General features: G+C 45.5%; 1 protein-coding gene across 2 annotated transcripts in view; it reads right to left on the minus strand.

The window, feature by feature from the left end:
* TTC28 (tetratricopeptide repeat domain 28) overlaps positions 1-26,169 on the minus strand; it is a 1,842,918-nt gene that overhangs the window by 473,315 nt on the left and 1,343,434 nt on the right. For both annotated transcript variants that reach the window (XM_086943149.1, XM_086943150.1), the window contains one exon: positions 7,398-7,905. In XM_086943149.1, the coding sequence (XP_086799275.1) occupies positions 7,398-7,905 (508 nt within the window). The remainder of the gene's footprint in view (positions 1-7,397; positions 7,906-26,169) is intronic.

Consider the following 26,169-nt stretch of genomic DNA (forward strand, 5'->3'; position numbering starts at 1 on the left):
AGCATTCTTCATGAGGTAATCACTCTCTTGATGCTCCTCAAGGGCAAAACTCACTGCCTGCCTTAAACTGTGGAAGGACTAATTGTCCTCCCCTTTGCTGAAGTACTCTCCACGGCGCAGTGACTCCAAGACGGAAGCGTTGCACTGACCTAGAAGCACCCGGATGCCAATCTCCTTGTAGTCCTTGAACACTTCCCTCATTGTGTTGATGCCCCCAGTGTCTAAAAACTGAACAGCGCTGCAGTCAATGACTAGCGTGTGGAACGACAGGGGTTCCTTGACCAGCAGCAGGGACACCCCAGCTTGCTTGCTGCTGAAGTGGGCGGAGCCCTCAATCTTCTCACGCTTCTGCCGGAATGGTGGGGGCAGGCACATGGAGACAAGGAGGCACTATTTGTAATTGGCACAGGGGCACAAAGAGGAGTGGTGGGGGCTGGCACATGGAGACAAGGAGGCACTGGAGCTCCCGCCCTGCGTGCAGCTACTCGCTCCCATGGCAAAACACCGTGAGAGTGAACCTTTCAGAAGAGGTGGGACATGCACCCACCTTTAGCCATTTGCAGGCTTTGATTCTACAAAGACACACGCAAAGGCCAATCCAAAGCGTAGGTGCAGTCAGGGCCACACACAGTAGAAACAAGAAGCCTCGCCGAGCAGCGCATGCACGCTGCGCTAGGCTCAACCTAAAACGCAGTCATGACCAGCACTTTCGCTTATCTTATGGACAAGTTCACCATCTCCGGTGACTAACTCTTGGCACAAGTTCACCATCTCTGGTGACTAACTCTTGGCACACCTGCAGCCAGGCCAGAAGCGTAAAATAGAAAAAAAGGTGGCAGGCTTTTCCTATCAATGCACCCAAGATCTGGAACAACATCCCTGTGTCACAAGGACCACCGCACTGCTGTTCCAATTTAGAAAGGAGTTGAAAATCTACCTCTTTCATGAACACTACATCACAATGCATTAATACTCCCCAAACTAGCTCCCTCTCCTATCACTTATTGTCTTTATTGTTGTCTTTAACTCTGCACAGTGATGTGCTTCCCTTTACCTAGGTTTGTGCTATAGAAATACCACATACAGACTTAGATAAAACAGTGACATTTTGCAAAGTCCTTATGTCAATGCTAGCTTGAGCCACAGTTGATCTAAATCTATTGGGAGGCAGACCCTAGATAACTCATCATAAAATGCATCTCTCTTATTAAAAAACAAAAAAAATCTATTTACAACTTTTTTCCCTATTTGTGAAGCAGAGTGGGAAAAGGTGCATTTTGGGGAAGAGCTGAAGAGAATATATAGGATCAAACTGACTTTCGCAGTCATGTCTGCTCAATGCAACACTATGCTCGATACATGTTAGTAGGTGCACTAGGTGCAAATATCAAGACATCCCTGAATTTTGCACCTAGGGAACTTCCTGGTTCCCTGATGCACAAGGTTGCCAAAGGTGAGGCACAAGACAAACCACGCACAAAATTGCGTGCAGTGCGGACCCCATACTCCATGTCTCCTGAAATGTGCAAAGGGTAGAATAGAGTATTACATACTCACTGCAAACTTAGGATGGAAAATATCCTGTTTTGCACTTCTATTCCTGGACCATTTTAAGTCTTGACGATGTCAGTGTGAAAGTGGAATCAAAGAGGATTGTCTACAGCAGCTAAAATGATGTCCAAAACGTATATGCCACCAACTCGAACAGTAGAAACCATCAGTATCTGGTGTATTCATCAGGGCATAGACACTCTATGCTCATTTCACATAGCCAAAGGGAAAATATTGAAAAAGTGGTCCTCTCAGGTAAAGTCATACATTTGGATTGCACTTTTTTATGGGATGCACAAGGAATTCCAGGAATACTCCTGGAAACCTCAGACAGTCATGGGTATCCTGGAGAAGTCATATGTGCAAAACGTGCACATACAGAATTCAGCAGGGGCAGCTCCTCCACTAAGGCGGAGGGAGTGTCTCCCCACTTAGTGCAAAAAGAAAAAGAAAATGATAACGCAACGTTAATATTGTTACATAATTGCAATTTTCATCTTCAGTAAGGAGCCAGCCAGGTTGGAGAGGGCGGGCTGGGCTTGATAGAGCCTGGGAGAGGGAAGAGGAATGGTTTCTGCTGCACCTTAAGTGCGCATGAAGGTTTGGCCGGTCGAGGGCCGGCCAATCCGTCATGCATACTTTGCATGTTCTCCACCAGCAGTATTGTACAGCATGAACGGAGAACATGCCCAGCCTCCCAGTTCCTGTTTGAGTGCCGAACCACTGCAAAAAGAACAATCAATGGACAGAATACAGAACAATGTCATACATTCACCCCAGTACAGAGATCTGGGCCTAAAGCCATCATTGTTTTGCTCCCCTTGCCATTCCGGTTTGAAACCAGTAATATTCAAATCAGTCTTGACCCTGCGCCCAATGGGAACAGTCCAGCCTGAACTGCCAAACCACGGCACTCCGACCAATCACAAAGCTGCTGTAATGAAGTGCTGTTTGGCTAAGGGGGTCTGGAGGCCTGGGTGTTTCCCATTCATGTGTTGGAGGAGAGGCTGTGGCAGGTGACCGGTAACAAAAAGGTAGGTCTTTTTTTTCTAAACACGTCTCCTCTGCCCCACCCCCCACTAGCCCCCCCACCCGCTCCCTACCAGCAGTCACTGGGCAGGAGTTCATCCCATGGTAACGTGGATTTGCTCTCAATTTAATTCTGATTCTCCATCACGAAACCCCTTCCTATGCCCTTCTCTTGAAATATGGGGACAGTTCTTCACTTTCCCATTCCGGGAAAAGCACATACCCATGGGACACCCAGCATGATTCACAAGAGCCTTAAAAAGCAACTCACTCAAGCAAGTTTTTAATCGTAATCAGGCTCCAGTCAGATCCCCTTAAAATTAATGCTTGGACCCTTGCCCCTACATGAGTATGTAACACAGATTTCCCACTAACATATGAGTTACATGGGAAGTTTTTAGGCATTTCTTCACTTCAACACCAGCCCCGGGTTTCAGAACAAAAGAATGCACCAAGGCTACAGATCCGGCCACGTTCAGGGCAGGACACAGCCACTAAATAAATAAATAATCAAGCAACCTACTCTGCCTTTGACAGGGACAGGTTCTGTAGGGACCCTCATTGGTCTTTCCCGACTGTCTAGGAAAAAAGTTAAAGTTTCCAAGGCTTGGTCTTGAGGTATTTGTGTATACAGCGACACTACGTCAAGGGTGACCAATAACTGTGTTCTGCTGTCAAAAGTAATATTAGCTAGTCGATTTAAAAATGAGGTGGTGTCTCGTAAGTGAGCTGGAATAGTATCAATAAAGGGCTTCAAAAAGAAATCAATATATTTCGCAACCGGTTCAAAGAGGGATTCGCAACCCGATATAATGGGGCGTCCTGGTGGGTTGAGCTCGTCTTTATGCAATTTAGGAAGAGCATAAAACACCGGAGTTCGAGGGTTTTTGTTTTGTAGAAAAGATAGTTCCTTAGGTCCAACATATCCTTCATCAAAGCCTTTTTGGATAACATCGAATAATTGGTTTTTAATTTCCAACGTGGGGTCCTTCCCGATACGCCTGTAGCAGGCTTGGTCACTCAGTTGGCGATGGACTTCTTGTTTATATTTATTGACGTCCCAAATGACGATTGCTCCGCCTTTGTCGGCCTGTTTAACCACAATAGTCTCATCTTTTTTAATTGTCAACAGCGCGTCTCTTTCAGTTTTTGCTATGTTATATTTCACAAAGGTTTTCCTTTTTTCCAAGGCTGAAATCCCAGATAATATGGTATTTTCAAACGTTGTTACTTCCTTGGGAATTTTTGGGCCTTTAGGGCAAAATGTGGATTTCCTTTTTAGACCTGTGCTGTTTGGCTAAGGGGGTCTGGAGGCCTGGGTGTTTCCCATTCATGTGTTGGAGGAGAGGCTGTGGCAGGTGACCGGTAACAAAAAGGTAGGTCTTTTTTTTCTAAACACGTCTCCTCTGCCCCACCCCTCACTAGCCCCCCCACCCGCTCCCTACCAGCAGTCACTGGGCAGGAGTTCATCCCATGGTAACGTGGATTTGCTCTCAATTTAATTCTGATTCTCCATCACGAAACCCCTTCCTATGCCCTTCTCTTGAAATATGGGGACAGTTCTTCACTTTCCCATTCCGGGAAAAGCACATACCCATGGGACACCCAGCATGATTCACAAGAGCCTTAAAAAGCAACTCACTCAAGCAAGTTTTCAATCGTAATCAGGCTCCAGTCAGATCCCCTTAAAATTAATGCTTGGACCCTTGCCCCTACATGAGTATGTAACATAGATTTCCCACTAACATATGAGTTACATGGGAAGTTTTTAGGCATTTCTTCACTTCACACCAGCCCCGTGTTTCAGAACAAAAGAATGCCCCAAGGCTACTGATCCGGCAACGTTCAGGGCAGGACACAGCCACTAAATAAATAAATAATCAAGCAACCTACTCTGCCTTTGGCAGGGACATGTTTACATGCATGCTGAGACTGGGAAGTTTGAGCGACCTCAAATCAGTAACTGAATCCATATCAAGTTTGGATTTTGAGGTTTACCTGCTCCGCTGCATATCCCCTGAAATGCTTGCATTCCCGCCCTTTCTCCAGCTTTTGCGATGCTTAAAACCCATCATACTGGCTCGCTTTACATGTCCTTAAATTTACTCTTCAAAGGAAGAATTCCTCGTATCCTGATCATCTGAGACTGCCTGTGGAATGTTTCCTCACAAATCGGTTTTGCACAATAAATGATTATCACGTTAAACTCCAGCCACGGCGCCCATAGATATCAACTGCAGAGTGGCTGAATAAAAAACAGATGAAAGGCGTTTATTTACATAATGTTGGAAAGTCAACTCATAACAAACTCCTTTTTATTTCCTCGAAACCTTTTGAAGAATTGTTCGCGAGTCCGCCCACGGTGTGTTCACAGGGGGGGCCGGGGCGCTCACGCACTTTCCACTGAGGGCTCCTGGCGCTTTGATGACGAGGAACGGTTTATTTTCCGCTGGCGGCAGGAAAGCCACAAGTACAGGGGGCTTCTGAATCCTTTGTGGAGGTGGCCGGAAAATGGATTGCACGAAATGTGTACAAGACACGGGGTAGTGCTTTCACCATGGTATTCCTTATTTATTGCACTACAATTCTGCAACCACATAATAATGGTATTGTCACATCAGGCCTAAAAATGAGAAGAGGTGGACTAGAAACCAAAATCAGCCCTGGAAACATGTTTTAACTAGACCACACCGCAGGAGGCGGGAGGCCACAACTAGAAAGGTGCCCTGGGGGCCTCCGTGTTTGGGTCATGGTAGCCCTGCCTATCCAGTTGTGAAAGCAGACCACCAGGAAATGCCAGCCATGAACATAATAATATTGTATGTTACACACACACATGTCCTTTGGACATGTGTGTGCGCAACATCAGTCTACATTTACATTTCAGGGGTGCTACAGGGTGTCCTTTGGACACCCCTGGCACCCTTGAAATCGCATCCTTATTTGCGATTAGCAAATTGCAAATTGCAAATAAGGAATGACTCCCCATTCATTCCTATGGGCCTCTAGGCCCATAGGAATGCATGGGGAGTCATTCCTTATTTGTGATTAGCAATTTGCCAATCGCAAATAAGGAAGCTGTAGAAATCGCAAATAATATTGCAATTTCTACATGAATCCTGTTTTGCGAGTCATTAATAGCGATTCCTTAATAATCACTATTAAGGACTTGCAAATCGGGACATTGACGAATCTGGCTGTTAGTCTTGCTTGATCACATCGAACAGAAACGTTTCTCAAAAATATTGATGTTATGAATATCATAATTCAGAATCCATAATTCTTTCTCCCTCTTCCTACAAAACCCTGACATAATTCTAATTCTGCTACTCCCAGCATGGAGTGCGCTTCAGAGTGCCTCAGTATTTTTGCCAGTTTTCATCACCCACAGAAAGTCTAGTCCAATGATCTATTATGAGGAGGTTGCCATGTTACGGCTGTATATTCCAAAGTTTATCCCTAGCTAAAAAAAAAATCCCCTTTCCTTTTTCCAAAGCAAAAAAAAAAAACTTCATAAAGTGGAATATTTTACATCTCTCCATTATTAGAAAAACACAGATTAGTGCTTTCTCTACAAATGCTTCAAAGACACACCTGCAGACACAGCCCTTCCCATTATAGTCTTTGACCTGCAGTGCAGTGGTTGTATTTAGTTGTCACCTGGTCAGACATCTTGCCTTGTAAAACTCACTTGATTCACACTTTGGAGACTAGCAATGTTTGTTTGCTCTCGCCAGTAGATTAAAAAGGAGCCTTAGTACAAACAAGGAAAATTGAATCTTTTCCAGTATTTGGCAGTAAAGGGTATTCATATTAGGACTGCCATATGTCCCTGACTCCCATGGTATCTGGTGCAACTTGCTTCACATGCTTCGCAACTGACAGCTACACCACTGGTTATCTCTGCCACCACTACCTGCCCTGTGCCCCTATACCGCCATCTTTGAGCTGCCACCACAAAGGCACACGTAGCAGGTTTCAGCCCTCCCTGCGCCAGCCCTTATGCTACTTATGCATCACTTTTCCCATGTTAAAAATTAAGCAAAAATGGTGCAAGGGCCTTGTAAATCTGCCCCATAAGGTGCAAAATGTTTAAATTGCCTGACCTGCTACACGCGTTTACCACCCATAAGCACTTGCAGCTGAAAAACTCACAGGATACAAACTGACAGCCTTGTGCTCCTATTTTGCAAGCGCTCCATTCGAAAACCTCTGTTTATCTTTGTAGAAAGAGACTGCAATCTGCAAAAAATGTAAAATACTGTAACACAAATAGGTAAGATTAGACTACACTTAAAAACATGCAATTTAAGTAGTAATCACACCGTAATTTGTGATTTGCTTGCCAGAACAAACCCATTGTCACAAGTATATTATTTTGACTGCACAGTGTAATCTTTTGTGGGTCCTTTTATTTTTTACTCGACTAAGCTCAGAGACTATGTTTCGCCTTGAACGAGCCTAATGCAAATTCATTTTCCACATAATTTAACTTTCTGTCTGGTAATTACTGGCACGGGGTAATTATGCTTCAGCAACAATTGAATGCACGTTAGGGCGCCTTGCAATCACAATACCTGGCCATGTAAAACAGCTCCTTTCGCTTCAAGTGTCGAATACTATTTCGTAGTTAATTCGAAAAGAAATGTACAATGCTCCATGGGGGAATCCAGATCCGAGCCCTTTGCAAGGCTAAAAGTTACAAATTAGAAAAATACCACAAAAGGCTTCATTTCATTAAAAAAGTTACTTTGTTTGAAGCGGACACAAGCGAAACCTACAATATCAGTGTAAGTAATAATTTAATGGTCCCTTACCTAAATTGGAGGAAGCTCTGCCTTCCGCCGCTCGGTCTTTGAGACTCTCCGCGATACCGAGCTGTTGTTCGTGGTACTGCTTGGCCCGCTCCAAATCCTGCATGCATCGAGCCGCATGACCCAGGCCGGCGTAGGCCCGCATCTCAATGGCCTTCTCCGTCAACTCTTGGGCCAGTTCCAAGACATGGTTGTGATAGGACATCGCCTTGTCAAAGTTCCGCCTATAGTGGTAGGCGCTGCCAAGGTTACTGTAGGCCCGAGCTTCTTCCCGTTTGTTTCCCAGGTCCTTGGAAATTTTCAGATGTTGTTCATGGCACTGGACCGCGTTCTCAAAGTCCCCCATGGCAATATAAACGGCCCCCATGTTACCCAGTTCTCTGGCTTCAGAAAGTTCATCTTTGGATTGTTTGGCGAGGAGAACACACTGCTTGTGGCTTGCCAATGCATTGGGGTAGTCTCCAATCGCTGTGTAGACGTGTCCTAAGCTGCTCAACGCAGACGATGCAGCCTGTAGGAAGAGAGAAAGATAGTGTTAAGGCAAACATGAGCCGAATGTTGAAAAAGTAGTAAACCAACTGGGTCATCTTAGTAATGAGCACAGGACCTGCCATTTTTATATTTGGTGTCTTGTGCAACAAACACACTGTGAAACACAACTGCATACATCAAAGGCACCCTATTCTATGCGAAAAAATTATATTTAACAGAGTTGACTTATACAAATGTAGTGGATATAGTTCCGTTCGTACATAGCATCAAAATCACTTTAATTTACAATTCTTTGAGCAACAGTTATTTGATAGCCAAACTGGATATATTTTTGAAAATTAAAATAATCAGCAGTGGTCCGTGCAGGTAAGAGCAGTGGGGCGGGGGTGGATTTCGACAGTCAACGAGGGGAAATGAATTATTTATTTAATTTTCCCTAATGGTCGTCTATCAAATCCCCCCCAACCCAGCCCCACTGCTCTTACCTGCAATGGGCTGTGGCGGAAAATAATACATATGCATTGTAGATTATAGTCTGTTTTGTAGATGCTGCCATGTGGCATAAAACAAAATAAACTATCCTGGATCACTATTTAACCCATGTAATTTATGTTACAGTACTCTAGGTAGGTTTACAATATAAAAATATATGCATATATTATGTTAAACTTTTTACCAGCAAAACCAAAGGGGATGAACGTTGCAAGCACTCACCCCCAGTCAACTGATCTGGGTTTAATCCATCATAATTCTTTAGCTCACTCTGCCACCCCAGTCCAAACATGGCCATATGCAAATTAATCTGACCCTGTGCCTCATGGGAACAGTCCGGCCCAAACTGCCAAGCCATGATTTCCCTGGACCGGAAACAAGCATCCTGGGACCGGTTTCGGGTTCATAACCCTCATCAGCCAGGCTATCTTAAATCCAGTGGCAAAATGAGCAAGGGACCCACGTCTTGGCATACCCTTCCAACTTAGGGCAAACTTAGCAAAACCAAAGGCGGAGTGAGTTAAAGAATGATGATGGATTAAACAGCTACTCGCTGTTTCTGCCTGGATGATTGGAGGGGCATGCAGTTGTGGGGCACAGTAGGAAGTTCATAAACATATTGCGCTGCTCAGAGGCATGTAATGTCTCCCTGTGAACTAACAACCTCAAACTGAAAAAAAATAATAATAAAACATCAGTGTTTTTCTAGCCAGAAATAAACTTCCTTCTGATAGCAGAGCTCATGGTCTTGCCCCTACTGACTATCCATTTTCTGCCGTCATGAACTGATCCACCTCATTCTCCAGTCTTTCCTCTACATGGCAGGGTAAAACGCTGGAATTGACTTGGAATGGGTGGTATATTCCACTCCGCTGGAGGAATTAGCAGAATTTTGGCCACTCCATGTTAGCTTGTAACGCAGAGTTCCACCCAAATTCCGCCAACCACTACGTGGCAGAGTTTTTTCTCACACGCGGCTCGCCAATGGTAAGTTGGCGAGTGCAAGTGAGATCTGGCATCCCCAGCTGCAATTTTTGGTAGGTAGGAAGGCACCCACAAGATTTCTCCAACACAGGCGATCGCAATTGTTTGCGGTAGACAGCTGTGGCTCGAGTAGGAAATCTATTTGAGCAGAAGCAAAATCAACTCAAGAAGCTGTGCTGCGTGGTGCTGTTAGTACTGATTTTTCAGGGTGTAAGTAGCTCCTGGTTCTAAATCATTGTGACCAGCGCAACATGCCTATTTCCATCCATTCATGCAATTTTGCTGAACACTGCAGAGTTTTTTTCACTCCCTGAGTTCTGCCCAGGCCTAAAACGAACTTGACGGATTTAAAAGCGTGTTTCTAGAACCACCTAAAAGTAACTTGACGGATTTAAAAGCGTGTTTCTAGAACCACCTAAAACTAACTTGACAGATTTAAAGGCGTGTTTCTAGAACCACTTTTACATGCAGTTTTTAAGCATTTGCTTTAAAAAGCACACAGGGAATCCCAGTCTCAGCCAAGTACATTTACATGCAGGAAATAGGCTTGTCCAATGCACCAGAAAAGGGGAAGGGAAGCTGAAATGACTAATGGTACTGGTTTCAACCATAAGTGTATTATTTCCAGGGAGACATGAACTTCCATCTCAAAGACCCCAAGGACACCGACTCCACTGTGTTACTCAAAAACATTGGCCTAATTGGCCTCTCTCACCTTGTCACCGTCCTCAAACACATCGTAGGACACACACTGGACCCATCTTCTCCACCAACGGCAGAGCCAAAAACACCCCCACCCTCCCTCGCTGCAAATGGGGCAAAGTCACCAAACAACTCTGGAGCACCGCCCTCAAAGAAACAAGAACGGTCTCCTCGAGCCCCTCAAACTCAGCTCAAAAAACTTCCAAACTTCCATAACATAGCTACCATTCCCTACGCCTGGAAGCTAGCTGGCATCAAGTACCTCCTGAAGAAACCCGCAGCCAAACCCAACGAACACTAAAACTACTGCCCAATCTTGCTTATCCCCTTCACCACCAAAGTCTTGAAACAAGCACCGAGACCACTCTGATCGCAGCAACAGACGACATCAGATTCCTCCTCAACCTATGGGAAACAGCCGCCCTCATCCTCCTTAACCTATCAGCAGCCTTTGACACCGGCTCCCACTACACACTTGTGACCAGATCGGCATCCACGGCAACATACTCGATTGGATCACCTCACACAGAAGATCCACCTAAAACTCTTCTCCTCCGCTTCCAGGACATCATATCCTGTGATGGAGCAAGGTTTTGTATGCAAGAAACTTGCTTGGATGCGATCCTCTCGAATAACATGTAATAATGTAAACAACATGTTTCGTGGATACTAATAATTACATTACACTACATTTTACATCATCTAGGAGAAGCTTTTCAATGTACTTTACTAACAAGTAATCCGAGTGGCTTAAAATGGCTGCTGAAAACGCGGGAATCTTCTGCACATGCGTCTACTGCATCTACTAGTATGACGTCTTTTGCTTTGGTGAGAATTCTTTGCAGATGCGTAGTAGTATTTAAGATGGTCGCTTGAACCTCACATGCTAATGCACATGCTATGCTTAGACTAAAACCATGCACGTCTTTTTAAACTGCTAATGCAATAGTTAAAATAAATTAAAGGGATTAGAGTAGGAATAAGTGGTATACAGTGCATTCATTATTTTCGTATTCTAACATGTTTTTCTTTGACTTTGTTATTAGTTCGTATTTGGGCCTGGAGGGTGACTGAAATCTCCATCTTGCCTGGTTATGCACAAGCGCACTGGACTCTGTCAAACTCTGTGCTGTGACATTGACACCCAGCCAAGGACACTTTAACCAGAAAAGCGCCTGGGAACACCACCTATTGACCCGGAGAGGGGAACGAGAAGAAGTCAAAATGTGCATACAATGTATTGATCCTAATGTGAAATGTGGGTGGGAAATAAAGTTTGGGAAAGTAATTAAGGGGAGGGAACATAGGGCTATAAGCTTCAGAAATTACATTACATTAGTATGGTGTGATGACCTCTCTCCATCCCATTGTCCAATCAGAAGTAGGTGATTCACGAATATTGAAACATTGTGGGGTGATACATACACTTAGAATAGTATAACTAAGGTAGGCTCAGTCAGTTAGATTGTCAGACTTGTCACTGACCTGTCACCAACCTATCACTGTAGCAGAAGACGGCAGATGCCACAGAGGTCAGAGACGCTGCTCGAGCACTCTGACAGAAGAATCGATAAAGGAGAGACGGAGAGAGAGAAGAGTCGGAGAGATTGCTGAAGAAGACGAACCTGACCATCTAGAAGGGGAAAGAATTGAGAGCAGTACCAGAGAAGGGTGCAATGCTGGCGTTGCCCTTAGAAGAGGTCACCTGTCCTGTCCTGAACCTGCCCTGAACTGTTGGCACCTGACTACTCAGGAGTCCCTTTCCAGCTCCTTGGCCAGGGGTTGGTCCTCACACCATTCTAGGTAAATATGAATCTGTGTGGTATGTCCTTGTACCGTTTCTCTTTTCCACCCTTCCTCGGTACCAACGTTATGAGATTGTATTAAGTCTTTATGTTTTACTTTGATAATTTTCTCCTTAAAAGTTGGTGTTTGACATGTATTTGCATTGACTCACAAAATGATTGGATAGATAAAGTTTTTAAAACTCGCTCGAGTCTGTCGTCATTCAAAGTAATAATGGTAAATGTAATTTCTACCTATTCTGCTAACAACCTGATCTATTGACCAGAGGAAATTGAGAACTAAGGTGGTAAGGTTAGGTGAGAAATGGTGTAAAGGTAAATTTTCATCACAAAGTAAATATAAGTCCTGATCACCAGCGTTGATTATCAGCTTATGTATGCGTGCTTTATGGGCCCAGGTGAGTATGGTGTTTTAGAGTAAACCAAGCTAGTAATCTTGCTGCATCACCTGCGTCTCCCAGGGCTCTTCCCACAGCCTCTCCCTCGTCAACATCTACATGACGCCACTAGCAGACATCGCCTGAACCCACAGACTCACCATTGTTTCTTATGCCTCTTAGGCCGATGACATCCAGCTCATCCTATATCTAACAGAAGACGCCAAAACCGTGAATTTCCAAAACACCATGACTCACATCGCTACCTGGATGAAGACCAACTGCCTGAGACTTAACTCAGAGAAAACAGAGGTCATTACCTTCGGGTACAAGTCATCCCTTTGGGACGACACCTGTTGGCCCTCCCACTTCGCCCAGCGCACACTCCCACCGACCATGCACGCAACCTCAGAATCATACTGGATACACCTCTGTCTATGAAGTATCAGATGAACAAAGAACTTCCAGAGGAGGGCCTCTACTTTAACAGGAATGTAGTCAGAGGCGTATCTAGATCTTTCGCTGCCTGTGGCGGCCCCGGTGTTTGTAGCCCCGCAACAGCTGCAGGTAGTGCGTTTGCAGCCCTGCAACAGCCACAGGTAGGAGTGAGGGGAGGCCATCCCTCCCAAAACTCGTGCCCCCCACTTGCAATGCCACTGAATGTAGTGCTGCCATGTCTGCCACCATATCAGTGTCAAACTGCCCTCTGCTGTTTGCAGCGGCATCTAGAGGCTGTTAGTGGAGAAGGCTGTTGTGTAGTGCAGTCCTCAGGGGCGTAACATAGGCCCCTGCAGCCCCAGTAGCACATGGGGCCCTCAATCCTTACAGGGGCCCCCATTCAGACAAAGGCCAATGAATATCTGTGAGATATGGGAGACTCAGCGGCCCCTTTTCACATTCTGCAACGAGGCCCCTTCACTTTCTGCTACGCCACTGGCAGTCCGCACAACTGTGCAGCCGGCCCCTTGTGCATCTTTCGTCACTATTCAGAGTGCGCGTGAATGGCCAACAGGTGGGTTACAATTGTTGGGTCGCGCGGCTCCATCAAAATGGAAGCAGCAGATGCATTTTGCTTGCCTCTTTTACTCCCTCATGGAATGCAATCAAGTGGCTGAGTTTACGACTGTAAAAAAAATGTGTCTCATTATCTCACCAGCCATAACTTGGCATCTTAATGTGGTTATTTCTGTAGATCTGGAAAGCAAGCAAGCCCTTGTAAGATCTCAAAACAGAACCCGCTCTGCTTCCTCAACCCTAATGCCAGATGAGCTTACCTAATGATTATTTTTATTAAAAATGTTGTTAAAGCATGAAGAGTAATGCAATGCAATAAACAAGCATTTCCGAGACCTAAGAACAGGCATCAAAGGCGGTAAATAATTTTCAGTGCTCCCCATTAATACCCTGCTATTTCCAAACTGAGGATCTGCAAATGTGCTCTGTGGATGCAAATGAACTGATTAATAAGGAAGCCAGCTTTCGCTTACAAGAAGTCGGGGTGACAGATTAGCTATTAAAAGCAATTTATTGGGCATAAGATACGAAAGCTGGCAAGAAACAGTGCCTCTGCTCGCCCCATAAATAGGAAAACTACATTTGGTTTCCCTCTGGCATCCTGTGAGGCAGTTTAATTAGTCATAAACACAGCCAGAATGTATAATGACTTAAAGGAGCAGCACTTGAAATTTTACATTTTTGTATTTTTTAGTTAAATTATGGTTTACTTCGATTTGTCTTTTCCAAGCGAGAAGAGCGCGCGGCGGAACAGAGGTGGTAAAGCGGCGCACTTATTAAATATGCATGCGAACAACTGGAGCACTTGAAGCAGGAGAAGCTGTTATAACTTAATATCACATTCTCTTTACAAGAAAAGCAGACAATAAAGGTAACAAAAAATCATGAAGAGGGTTTAGCCAGCCTAGGAGCGCTCTGCTCCCAGGACCCTTCTGAATTACACAGGGCTGGAGCAGGGGCGGCTCTAGGCTCATGGCGGCCCTGGGCAGGGAGCATAGGTAGGGGGCCCTGGAAGAGGGGGTCCGGGCGGGACGGAGGCCCTCGGAGATCGAGATGGTGTTTGGAAGTGGAACAGAGCCGAAGGCCGCCAAATCCCTGCCAGGGGCTGCCACACAAATATGTATCCATCCTCAGAGGATTATGGGGTTTGGTGGCCCTGTGCAGATGCACAGCTTGCACATGCCTAAGGCCGCCCCTGGCTGGAGATACTTGCACTCCCCCTTCAGTTATAAGGTGCACGTTTAGTGCATAGAAAAATCTGAAAGGGGTGTTTCTTCATTCTGAAGGGGGCGTAGCCCCATGCAAATGAAGGAGGCTCTTTGTACACAAGTATTACAAAGAAGACCTTGGGGATGGTTTAACTGTGCATCACTGACAGGCGTCCCACAGAAACTGAGCCCACGCTGTCCTTTGCGAGCAGGCATCGAGTGTCCTTGGCAGTGGTGGGTTGGGCAAGAGGGGAGGTGAGCAAGTCGTCTGTCGGCTACCATCCCCCGCCCCCCTTAGAACAAGACATCAACTCATCCTAAACGCTAAAACCCCCTCTGCACCCCTAAACACCACTCATTCCTGTAACCAAAAAACTCAATTCCACCTTTAAACTCCTACCCCTGGGCACTAAAAAATCTTTCTCCATCTCTAACTTGCCCCCATCCCATAACCATATCTAGCACCCTCCACTGTTAAACACCATCCATCTATGAACCCTAAAAACTACTTACCTTTCCTGAACACCACCCATATCTGAACCTCAAAACACTCTCTCTAACCCTAAAGATCACCCCAACCCAGAAACCTAAAAACCTCTCCCCACCTCTAAACACCACCCAATCATGAACGCTAAATACTACTCTCCACCCCTAAGCAGCGGACATCCCTTAACACTAAAAGCCTCCACCTGCTAATGTCCAACCATCCCTTAACCATAAATACACCTCTCCTCCCCTAAACACAGTCCATACGTGGAGCCTAAAAATCCATTGCCACACCTAAACAAGACCCATCCATGAACACTAAAACCCTCCCTATTCTTGAAAAAAAACTCCATGAACCCATAACACACTGTCAATCCTTAAACATGACCACTACCAAACCAATTGTATACTTACCTATATGTGAACTAACAACAGCCATTATATAGACATGTGATGTAATGACTCCCGATGTACCTAGATTTAAAGACACTCAGGTACCTCTATTAAAAAGTATAACACAGATGTTAAGGTAATATACCAAAAAGTATGTGGACACAAAGGAATTGTAGCCTATACCAGTGCGTTATTATCAACGTCTTGTCCTATTATTGAGTTGTGCACTATGACAGCTCTTTCTCCTTGTTTTTTTGGACAATGATCTTGATTCTTAGGAAAACATTGTCAAAAGCAGATATTATCTGACTTTGAACAAAATGAGGAATCCATGTGTGCGAGATAGAGAACATTTACCCCATCAGTGACTGGCCAGAAAACCACACTGTCAGTGTGTTCTTAGGCATCGCTAATGGAATTCCTGTCAACCTAACACTTTCATTAGCCCTTCCTCATGTGTGAGTGGGTCAGAGGGGCCCTGTTATTTCATCCCCAGGAGTGCAGAATAGGTAGTATGTGCCATAGTAGGATCTCTGACCAGATGCAGTGCAGCAAAATTATCTTCAATCAGGTACAGTTGCAGTTACCAGGGGAAGTAGTCCTGCAACAGGAGAGGATCTGCCTCCTTCAAAATGCTCCATCAGTCTTGAGGGACATGACTTCATGGTTACTCTCTTTAATTCTTCCGTGCAGTAGACGGAACTTTTAAACTGAGGGAGCATGTCAAATGTCTTGTGTGTGTGTAGCGCTTCCTAACCTAGTTTCACCCTTCTTAGTGCCCATCTGAGCTGGAACATAGCCACCCAAGTTGTATCATGAGAACAGATCTCTTTTTGCACTTCTTGTCTCCCTCCCAGTAGCCTGGTGCCCTCTGATAAGGGTAACCTTGCCTGAACATCAAATTAATGCCAAAAGCGAAATCTGTGTGACCCAAATTATACCATGACGGGATCTAGTATACTAACTCCAGCACTAACTAATGCTTACTTTCACCCAGGTGAGTTTACATATGACTTCCCCTATTATCCAGAGCTATATGTTAACCTAAACCCACCTCATACTGCTCACTCTACTTGACCTCTCACACACTTATCCCTATTTGCGCAACAGCACCATATTACACGAACTCAAGGCCTGGGAGAAGTGTGGCTCAATGGTTAGAGTGGCAGACCCTGATGCAGAGGTCCAGGGTTCAATTCCCCGCCTCGGTGGGTCTTGGGCTCAAAATTCCACGGACCTGATAATTCTCGCCTTGGTGCCTATTCCAATCATGGAGTCCCACTCTGCAACTCTGGGCAATAGCTTGCTTAATCTCCACAACGGCCCCCACAACACTAAGGATGCCTGGCCTCCACCTTGGGCGTGCCCAGGAGTGGATGCCTCACAGGGAAAGCCAGGATGGGTTCCACAGGGGTATGAATACAAGCGCCTTGAGACCCTTGCGGGTGAGTAGTGCGCTATACAAGCACCAATTTACAATTTCACCTCCAGTACTCTACCATAAATCAAAAACACTAGAATAATAGGATTTGCCTGTGCACATCACCCATGCCAGGCTGCCCACCCCACTCACAGTCACTCTGTCAACTTTACGACCAAGTGCAGACATGCAGAGCCCTTTCTCACCTCTACAACCCAAAGACATGCCCACCACGCCCATGATCACCTGCAGCATGCCCTCAGCCCTACTAACAGCAAAGGGCACGCAATTAAAATAACAAGCATATGTATCAGCAGGAGGGGTGCAATGTGATGAGGAGTGTGCCACTCCATTGCTAAGAAGTAGCTAAGTGAGGGGAATGGATTGCTGCAGGTGTGCAAATCTAACCAAGGAAACTGGGGCTGTGACCTAGCATGTGAGCACCATACTGTTGCCCTTGAGGTATTGCTATAAACCGACTGACAAGTGCTTTAATTTGATTACTGAAAATGTATTTTCTACTTTAGTATAAAATAAAGTTTATAACCGCAATAATACTGTCTGGAAGGACATTACCAATTGAAGATTCCTTGGTCAGGGATAAAACAAATGCCTGCCAGGATGTTATCAGTCAGTAAACCCTCCTGTTGAAGATTATTGATTAATCAATGTTCATATTTTTTAATTGAATTAAATTGACAATTTATAATGGTCATGCCATAACAAATTTCTCCTCCAGGCACAGTTTTATTAGTATTGTACATCAATCCCACAACACAATATAATTATAAAAATGCTTCTGCAAGATGTATGTTACTATTTGTTCCTGAATTTTCTAAGTAGGAGGTGAAGGATAAAAGACATCAATTTTAGAGGGTGGTGCCTTTGGGAGAATTTGAACTCGATGGATCCAGGTCTTGGGTTATGCATAATTTCCAATTTGACACAAAAAAACGTTTCTAGCTGGATCAAAAATTACAATGAATGCAGTAATAATGCATTTACAGCAACGCTAAAGGTTTTGCAATTACTGGCTGAAAGCAGGTAAAAAATTGGAAATTTGACTAGCCACCAGGCTGATATCAATCAGCAGTGTTAGGATCTCAAGAAAATTTGTAGACCCCTCCACTCTTTAAAAATAAAAAATGCTGATTACGTTTGGAGGCAACACATATCAACCGGGGAGGAAAATGGGGCACAACATACTAGTTACAGATAGAGTGAAAAAATAATCTACTTTGTCCACGTTTTAACCTAAATTGCTTGGAGGTTATTCTTTTCTTCAAGAAATTGGGAGTGGCCGCTGGCAGTGTGACATAAGTGAACTAGGGGCAGTGGCGCAGGAAGGGGGGGTGCGGGCTGCCCCGGGTGACATCACTGAGGGGGGTGACAAAATGGCAACAGTATGTGTTTTAAACACATATTTATGCCATTTTGTCAAGCTGGGGGTGACAAAAAAAAATCCGCACCGGGTACCACCTGACCTTGCTACGCCACTGACTAGGGGTGTGTGAAATTGCAAAGTCCTCCTCAGCCCAACTTTGCAATTTCTTTTTAAACACCACAATCCTTGCCACATGCAAAGCATACACAGTTTTTTTAAATAGAGGGCAGAGTCAGCAGTTCTTCAATGGAGCTGGAAACCATTCTCGTGCAGCTAGGGGCCTCCCTGCTTCTGCTTGGCAGCAGTCCCCATCAGAGCCCCAACCTCCAGCACGTCCCAGATCCCAGTACCCACACAGTCACGCCTTATAACCTCCCTTTCCACTCCCTTCTTAGCGAGTCATTTTGTTTTCTCCCCTGCCACATGGGTTATTCCCATAGTGCCACTCTCCCTGTGTACCCCAACACTGCCCTGCTCTTTGTCCTATTCCTGCCTCCATCGCTGCTATTTCCTACCTGAAGGATGTCCCACCATTCACGGTTCAAAGGCTGCTAGAATGAAAAGCTTGGACATGTGGCGTAACTGCAGAATATGAAGAGCTGGTGATAGGACATCGAAAAGGTAATGCATTTAAGAGTGGAAATAGTGAGACAGCAAGTCTCCTTTTTTGGAGTCTCACTAAGTTGAAAGGAGGAGCCGCTGCATCCTGTTTGTTTAGGAAGATATGGAGTTACGCATTGTTTAGGGATTAAATAGACCCCAGTACGCCTAGGGAAGTCAAACAACCAAAGGATCAATACTATAGGGAATGATACTCTCAAAACACTAAGGGGCAGATTTACAAGCCCCTTGCAACAAATTAATGCCATTGTTGTGTCACTTCTGTGCGCCATGTTGCAACATATTTATAATGTGACGCATCTAGGGAGATGCGTCACATTGTAAACCCCTACTCTACATTAGACCTGCGTCAGGTATAATGTATGTTGGGTGGGCATTCTGACGTAAGAAAGCCTCGTAAAAGTGACGCAATGAAATCTACAAGATTTTGCAGAGTCAATTTTATGATGCCACTGCGTCAAAGCCGTACGCCTGCTTGAAGCATAATAGAACTGGGCATTCCAAAGCATTGCTGGAGTTGCTTCGTGCTTGCGACACTAATCCAGTAATGCGTTGCCTTAACGCCAATAGATGCTTCACGCATCTACCAATCCTTGCGCCACGGAGCGCCGCATTGTAAATGCGACACATCCATGGTGGCGCAAGGTTATTTTTGCGGGACGCAAATTAACTGGCGCATCTCTGCTTATATGCAGAGATGCGTCAGTTCTTGTAAATCTGCCCCTAAGTCCCCCGAGCCATATACTCCTGTGAGAAAATACTACTATAGATATAAAAACACATATACAATTTAAATGTCAAAATTATATAATCATTTAACATTATTTCATACATGGTGTTACTTCATTTCTCTGTCTCCACTGTTTTGTATGAGTGTGTCACTGTAATGGCCAAGTGTGGTGCCTGTCTTAATCCAAGGCTGGGCTGGATGATACTTAGTCTTGTTTTGACATCTTTAGTGTTGAATAACTTTAGAAGTGTCGTTTGTGAATACCAATGGTCTTACTCTTTTGTGGGTGTGCATTTGTATCACGTCAATCTCTAAACACCTCCTTAAATTTCCCTAAATCCCTCCAATTTAGTAGTAGTTATTACCCCTTTTCCAGGCAATCCTGCTTATCACTGCCTACCAAAATGTATACTACATAGGCAGATAGGTTCATTACCTTGATGGAGATACGCACAGAGAAAACATAGGCAATTCAGAGTCAGGGCATAGGTTTGTGAACTTTGTATTGCATGCATAGTACTAATATAAAACTACTTTACATACAACAACATGCAGTTTGTGAATCAGATCATTCTAATCCAAAAGATTTTTTTTTAGAACAAACTGAATTTTCAGTAGAAATAAAAATCTGACCCCTTTAGATCCAGACCAAGATGTCACCAGAACCAACTTATGTGTATTGTGACAAACCTGATGGGAATAATGGGTAATTTCATTTTTTTTTTTTTTACAAACGCTGCAAATGAAATTATCCTAGGATTACTCCCACAATTTGTGTAGATGTTTTACTAGTTGGGGAATCACAAATAAAACAATTGGAAATCCTTGGACATGTATAAAGATTGTAGATTTCATGTTGTCTGCCCGGAGATAACCCAGAAGTTCTTCTGGTATTTATGGGTACTGTTAAAGTAAAATTCCATCTAAACTTTTTTTCATGTTTTTTCTCAGTAGGAAAGCATTTTCCTGTTGGAGAAATCCCTTTCCCCACACCCAGAAAAACATAATTAGGCAGCATTCACAACCATCAGCCACACTTATGCCAGCCTTTTTATGGTAATAACTCTGTAATGTCCTACCAGTGATGTAACGCTACTGCATGCTCGAGGGACCATTTGTTCAAGGGGTGTACTAAAATGTTACCCATCAAGCGGGCCTGTTGGCATGGTCCACGCGGGCTGGGATTAATAAATATCAGTGTAGGCTAGGCAGGCGGGGTCAGGGAGACCCCCAGGCTCCCAACTGACCATGATAGCAATCATCCAGTCTCCTGTGCTATTTATAACCGGGCCTGTGGCCCTACCAATAGTTGCATGCTGGTGCTCCTCCCTACCCAGTGGCGCCAGCAAAGCACTGGCGATGAGGAGTGTCTTCACCTGCTTCAGTCGGCGATCTCCCAACATAGTGTATGTGCGGGTGGCAGCCACATACTTTATACAGGGAGCACAGTGCTTGTGCCATGCGTGTGGTTGGCAGTTTTGAACCAGAGTGGGCTACTGCGTTAGCCCTCCTACATCCTCTGCCATGAGCATGGTCGTGCTGAGGAGCAATCCTCACGAAAGGCCTCCCGCATTCAAGGTGCGGCTGTGGCCTCGCCTCTGCACGTGTGCCCTTGTGCTCTGATGATAACGGCCTGGCCCCTCCCCCTCATGTGAAGAGCTTGGGGAGCACATAGACAGACACATAGGCAGACTCTGCTTCTGGTGAGGAGGGTCACGTAACTGTCTGCTAAACAGTCTGGACCCAATAGGAACTAGGATATTAGGAGTCAGCGGCCAAGCCTGTCAAGCTTATGTGAAAGAGTATTAAGGGTCATAGGTCCTGGTGGGCCAGAAAGAAGAACATTCTGGCACGCTGTGCCATGCCTGCCCAGTGGGGACACCACAAGTGCACTCGCTCACTCCCTGAAATCTGTGACACAGCACAACCCGGGTTGGATAGTCCCATTACCAGGGTGAGTCCATCACCATGGTCCAGATGCCAGCAATTGAACCTTTCGTAATAGAGGGGGCTCCATCGCCCAGATGTAGAGACTGGGTAGAGAGAATGGAATTATTCTTTGAAGTGACAGAAGCTGCATACGAAAGGAAGAGAGTCATGCTTCTCCATCTAAGGGCTGAAGCCACCCATAAGATCTCGAAAACAATCACCAAGGCGGCCTGAAGATGCATGCCACACTCACAGCTGACTTCAATGCAAATTTCGAGCCAATGGGAAATCAGGACTATAATTTTCCGCCAGGCCCGACAACAACCAGAGGAATCCACTGACGCATTTTACATCCAAATTGAAAGAGCTGGCGAGCACATGCAGCTTTGCAGAGGAGATAGAGGAGATACAGACCAGATCATTCAGGGTTGTGCCTCAGCGATGCTAAGAGAGCACCTCCTGCAGGAATAGGGCGAGTCGCTAGCAGACATTCTGACCATGGGCTGCTCTAAGGAACTGTCAAAAGCCCGCCCTTCCCACATGGAATGGCCTTACAAAAAGTGGCAATGACCGCACTGGCCAATGCGGTCATGTCCCGGAAATGACCAGAAAGACCCAAGAAGACCACAACACCAACAACAGCATGTGGTTACTGTGGTGGTCCAGTCCATTGCCCAGTAGAGGGTCTTACAAAGGGCAAGCGGTCTGCAGGGTGCAGAAAGTTCAACCCTTTGGCAAAAATATGCCGCTCAGGTAAAAGTATGACACCCTGTACTACAGTCATTGCAATATCTGAAGTGCAGGAGAACAGACAGTGATATGGATGATGATAAGGCCCTGGAACACACAGTATACTCTGCCTTCACAGTGAGGACTGCAGTGAAATCACAGCGCCACTTACCACATTGTCAAATACTGGTGGGGTGCCCCCTCTCTTAGCCATTTTGGGAACTAATGCATCTATAAACATTTTGTCAGCAGAAGCATTCAAATACCTGCATCCAACTCCACCCCTTCAGAAGGCAGCAATCTACGTATTTGCATATGGACAAGACACATGACCGCCCATGCTGGGAAAGTTTAACCCCTTCCGTGCGTGCAAAATTTTCATGCTGGGCAGGAGTTTTTATTAGTGGGCGGGATTTGGACAGCCAGAGGCCGTTCTCTGCACACGCCCATCATGACGCGTGACGGCTCGAGCATTCAAGGGGTTATAGCACCTATCGCCCATGGATCCCAGACTGTAGACTCACACGTTTATGTAGATGAAGGTGACCATGGCATGCTGCTTGGTTGCCGCACAGCAGAGGTCCTAGGATTTGTTACATTTGCATTCAGGGTCCAACAAGAAGGAATGTCCCAAATACTGGCAGAGTTCTCAAAAGTATTTGATGGAACTAGGTGCCTAAAAGAGAAAACTGTGAAACTACATATTGACCAGTCAGTCTAAACAGTAGCCCTACCACACCGAGGCATTGCTTTTCACTTAAGACCGAGGTGGATAAGGAGTAAGAGAAGCTGAAGGCAGCCAAGTTAACTCTCCCATGAAGGCTCGGAAGCCTTCGGGAGAGTTTCAAAAGGACCCCCTGTGGGGGAGATGCCGAGCCGGGAGTTTCATTCCGAACACGCTGGTTGAAGGTCCGGTAAGAGTAAGTTTGAGTACTTGAAGGAAACCACTAAAGGAGCATAATGCGGGTGTCCCCAGGAGCATACTTGGCATGTTTATGGCGTACCAGAAGGAAGTGGCATGTTGGGACAAGTGTTTCGGGACATAACAACGGTCCTGGTGGCTAGGTGTATTCTACTGAGGATACTTATAGGGGGCAGAATTAACTGCCTCACAAGTCATGCACTATGAGCTAGTAGTACGCAGTAGTGAGGGGACACCGAATGGCGGTGTTAGTATCAGAGGTGGGGTGAATTTGATCATAAGAAGAAACGTGCAAAACTATTGAACAAATAGTAAACCCTGTGGGACTTGAACTGGGAGTATATAAGTGTGTATCCCATCTACAGGTTGACGGAGTGCGACTGTGACGATCAGACGTGGATGCATACACGTTCTGTATACTGGTGGCTGCAGGTATGCCAGAGAGTGGCAACCACCAGGTAAAACTTTTATGACCAATGAGCAAATTGCAATGTAATTTTGTTTGTGTTCTTTGGGGCAATTACTGATCAGTGTCACTTTGTGTTTGTCCTTACGTGTTGTGTCTGTGTTCCACAGTTGTATTGCTGTGATGTCACAGCAGGGTGTGGACTGACCCCCAGCCCTGAAGAAGTTGCAGATACATATTGACAGGCAATGAAACATGTTGGCTTCATATATGTTAAAACGAAGCTCAACAGTAGCTTGTGGTTTTTAATGTGAGCAGATACCTAGCAGCGAATAAAGTTGATTATAGAGCTAGTGGTGCCTAGCTCAGTTTTAGTGAGTTGGAACATTGAATTCAGGTGTTCTAGCCTAGGGGGGTCGGGTTGTAGTGATTTTTATGTAGTTGGTTTCACCGTTAAGTTACACACATTACTTACACGTTATTTATTTTTAGGTGGGAAGGCACCAATGATGATAAGTGGAACACACTGATGAGTACCTGTCAGCAATTCCCTGGTGGTTGTTTCCGTGAGGTTCCTTCCCATCTTGCACACACTTTTTAGAACACCTTTATAATTTGGAGGGTGCTGTTGGATTTGTGGGGACACAGACACAGATAGGATGCTAGGATTTTAAGAAAGGAGAAAGGTACACCCTGTTAGTACTGCAGACATGTCGCGTACTATGAATATCCTCACTAATTAAGGAGGTGGGTGCTGTTTTAAAGACCCATTCAGACAAGGGTCAGGTTTTGTTGATAATAGTAATGTGACTGGGGGGCAACCTGCTACCTTTTTTCCCCCTGTGCTCCTGTTGTCTAATGAAGACTATTTGTCACGCAATCCACTGGCAGCAATGCCAGAAGAAGAAGAGGAAGCAGATGAGACCGAGGAATATGTACGGTATGCCGCTGACTGCTCCCACTACCCATGCCAGTGGACACCATATGCCAAGCCATCCCATGGGATGAGGACTGGAAGCTGTCTGAACTCGTCATTGGCATCAATTTAGGGCCCACTGAGCTCAACGTAGGCATGATACACAGCGCATTCGGGACACTCTGAATCATATCCATCATGAGCTAGCTATGGATCCAAATGGCTGTCTTTTGCATGGCCACCGGCTTCTCATCCATGCCATTCTCACGGATCAAGTAGTGAAACTAGCCCATGCCGGCCATCAAGATATATTTAAAACCAAGAGATGTCTTTGAACAAAGGTGTGGGTCTCACTCATGGATTTGCTGGTCGAGACAGTAGTGTGATCATGCCCTTGATGTCAACCCACAGAAGGGCCTACCCCGCCTGCCCCGGTGATAACAGAACGGGAGGCTCAGAACCCTGGGTGTGCTCAAGTCTAGTATTTGGGAGCCTCCCAGATGGGAGACTAGCACTGGTTATCATCGATGATTACTCAAAGTACCTTGCCGTGGAGATTCATACCTCTCAAAGAGCGAATGAAGGGCTACCTAAGTTGGAAAAGATCATGGTCGTGCACAGTCTAGTCAAATAACATAGGACGGACAATGGCCACTATTCCAAGGACAGGAAATGGTCACTTGCCTGCAATCCCTGAATATCAAGCACAAGAAAATCACTGCTCGTTGGCCACAAGCCAGCAGGGAAGTGTAATGCTTCATGAGGACTTTAAACAAAGTCATCAGAACCGCACTAAATGTTACCCGTCATGCAGGTCTGTTGGTATGGTCCTGCGTACAATTTGGGCCAGGATTAATAAATATCGGCTCAGGTAGGTGAGGTCAGGGAGACCACCTGCACCTCGACCAAACATTCATAAACTATCCAGTCTCCTGCCTTATATATAACCTGGCCCTTCCAATTGTTGCATGTTACCAACCCGATGGCGCTCCTCACTACCGGGAGCCACCAGCACACAAACACAAATGTGCATATCTCTTTAAAAAGCACTGTAAAGGTCTATGAATACCCACTTCATGGGTGATAAACTTCCTAGAGGCCACTCCCAGCCCCTCATCTGGTTCCACTGTATCCCTAAAAGTAGCACAGCAAGAGAATGTTCTTCTGGCACATTTCCTTCATATAAAATTCAGTTCTGTGAAGCAGCAGCTGGAAATTATGACTTCAGGTGGTATTATTTGCACAGCAACGTTAAACCTTGTTGCAAAAAAATACGAATGAGGCGAGTGTGATTTCATCAACGAGATTCTTCACCTTATTCACTGAAGTAGAATTAACAAATTAAGGGGCTCATTATCCGCCACCCCAGAGTAGGAGGGACCGTCCGCAGGGGCAGCAGCAGTCCCTCCGTGCAGATTAGGATGTGACCGCCACCCTGGCGGTCACATCCTGTATATTTAACATTGCGGCGGGTGCTGCTTGAAGCAGCACCTGCGCAATGTTAAATAAACCATGTTTACCTTTGCGTGCACGAAGCTGTAGGCACCGCGTGGTGCCTGCCGCTTCGTGCACGCAAAGGCAGGGGGGTACCATAGGTACCCCTCATGTGCACCCCCCACCCCCCTTCACCCCTGGGGGCCCACAATGGGCACCCAAAGAAAAGTCTGTATGCCTTTCCACAGCGGAAATGCCGTTGTGGAAAGGCATAGGACCTCCGCCATCCTAATATGGCTTGCGGTGTCTGATAGACACCGCCAGCCATGTT

Source organism: Lissotriton vulgaris, chromosome 11 (genome assembly GCF_964263255.1).
Source record: "Lissotriton vulgaris chromosome 11, aLisVul1.2, whole genome shotgun sequence".
Classification (NCBI taxonomy): Eukaryota; Metazoa; Chordata; class Amphibia; order Caudata; family Salamandridae; genus Lissotriton; species Lissotriton vulgaris.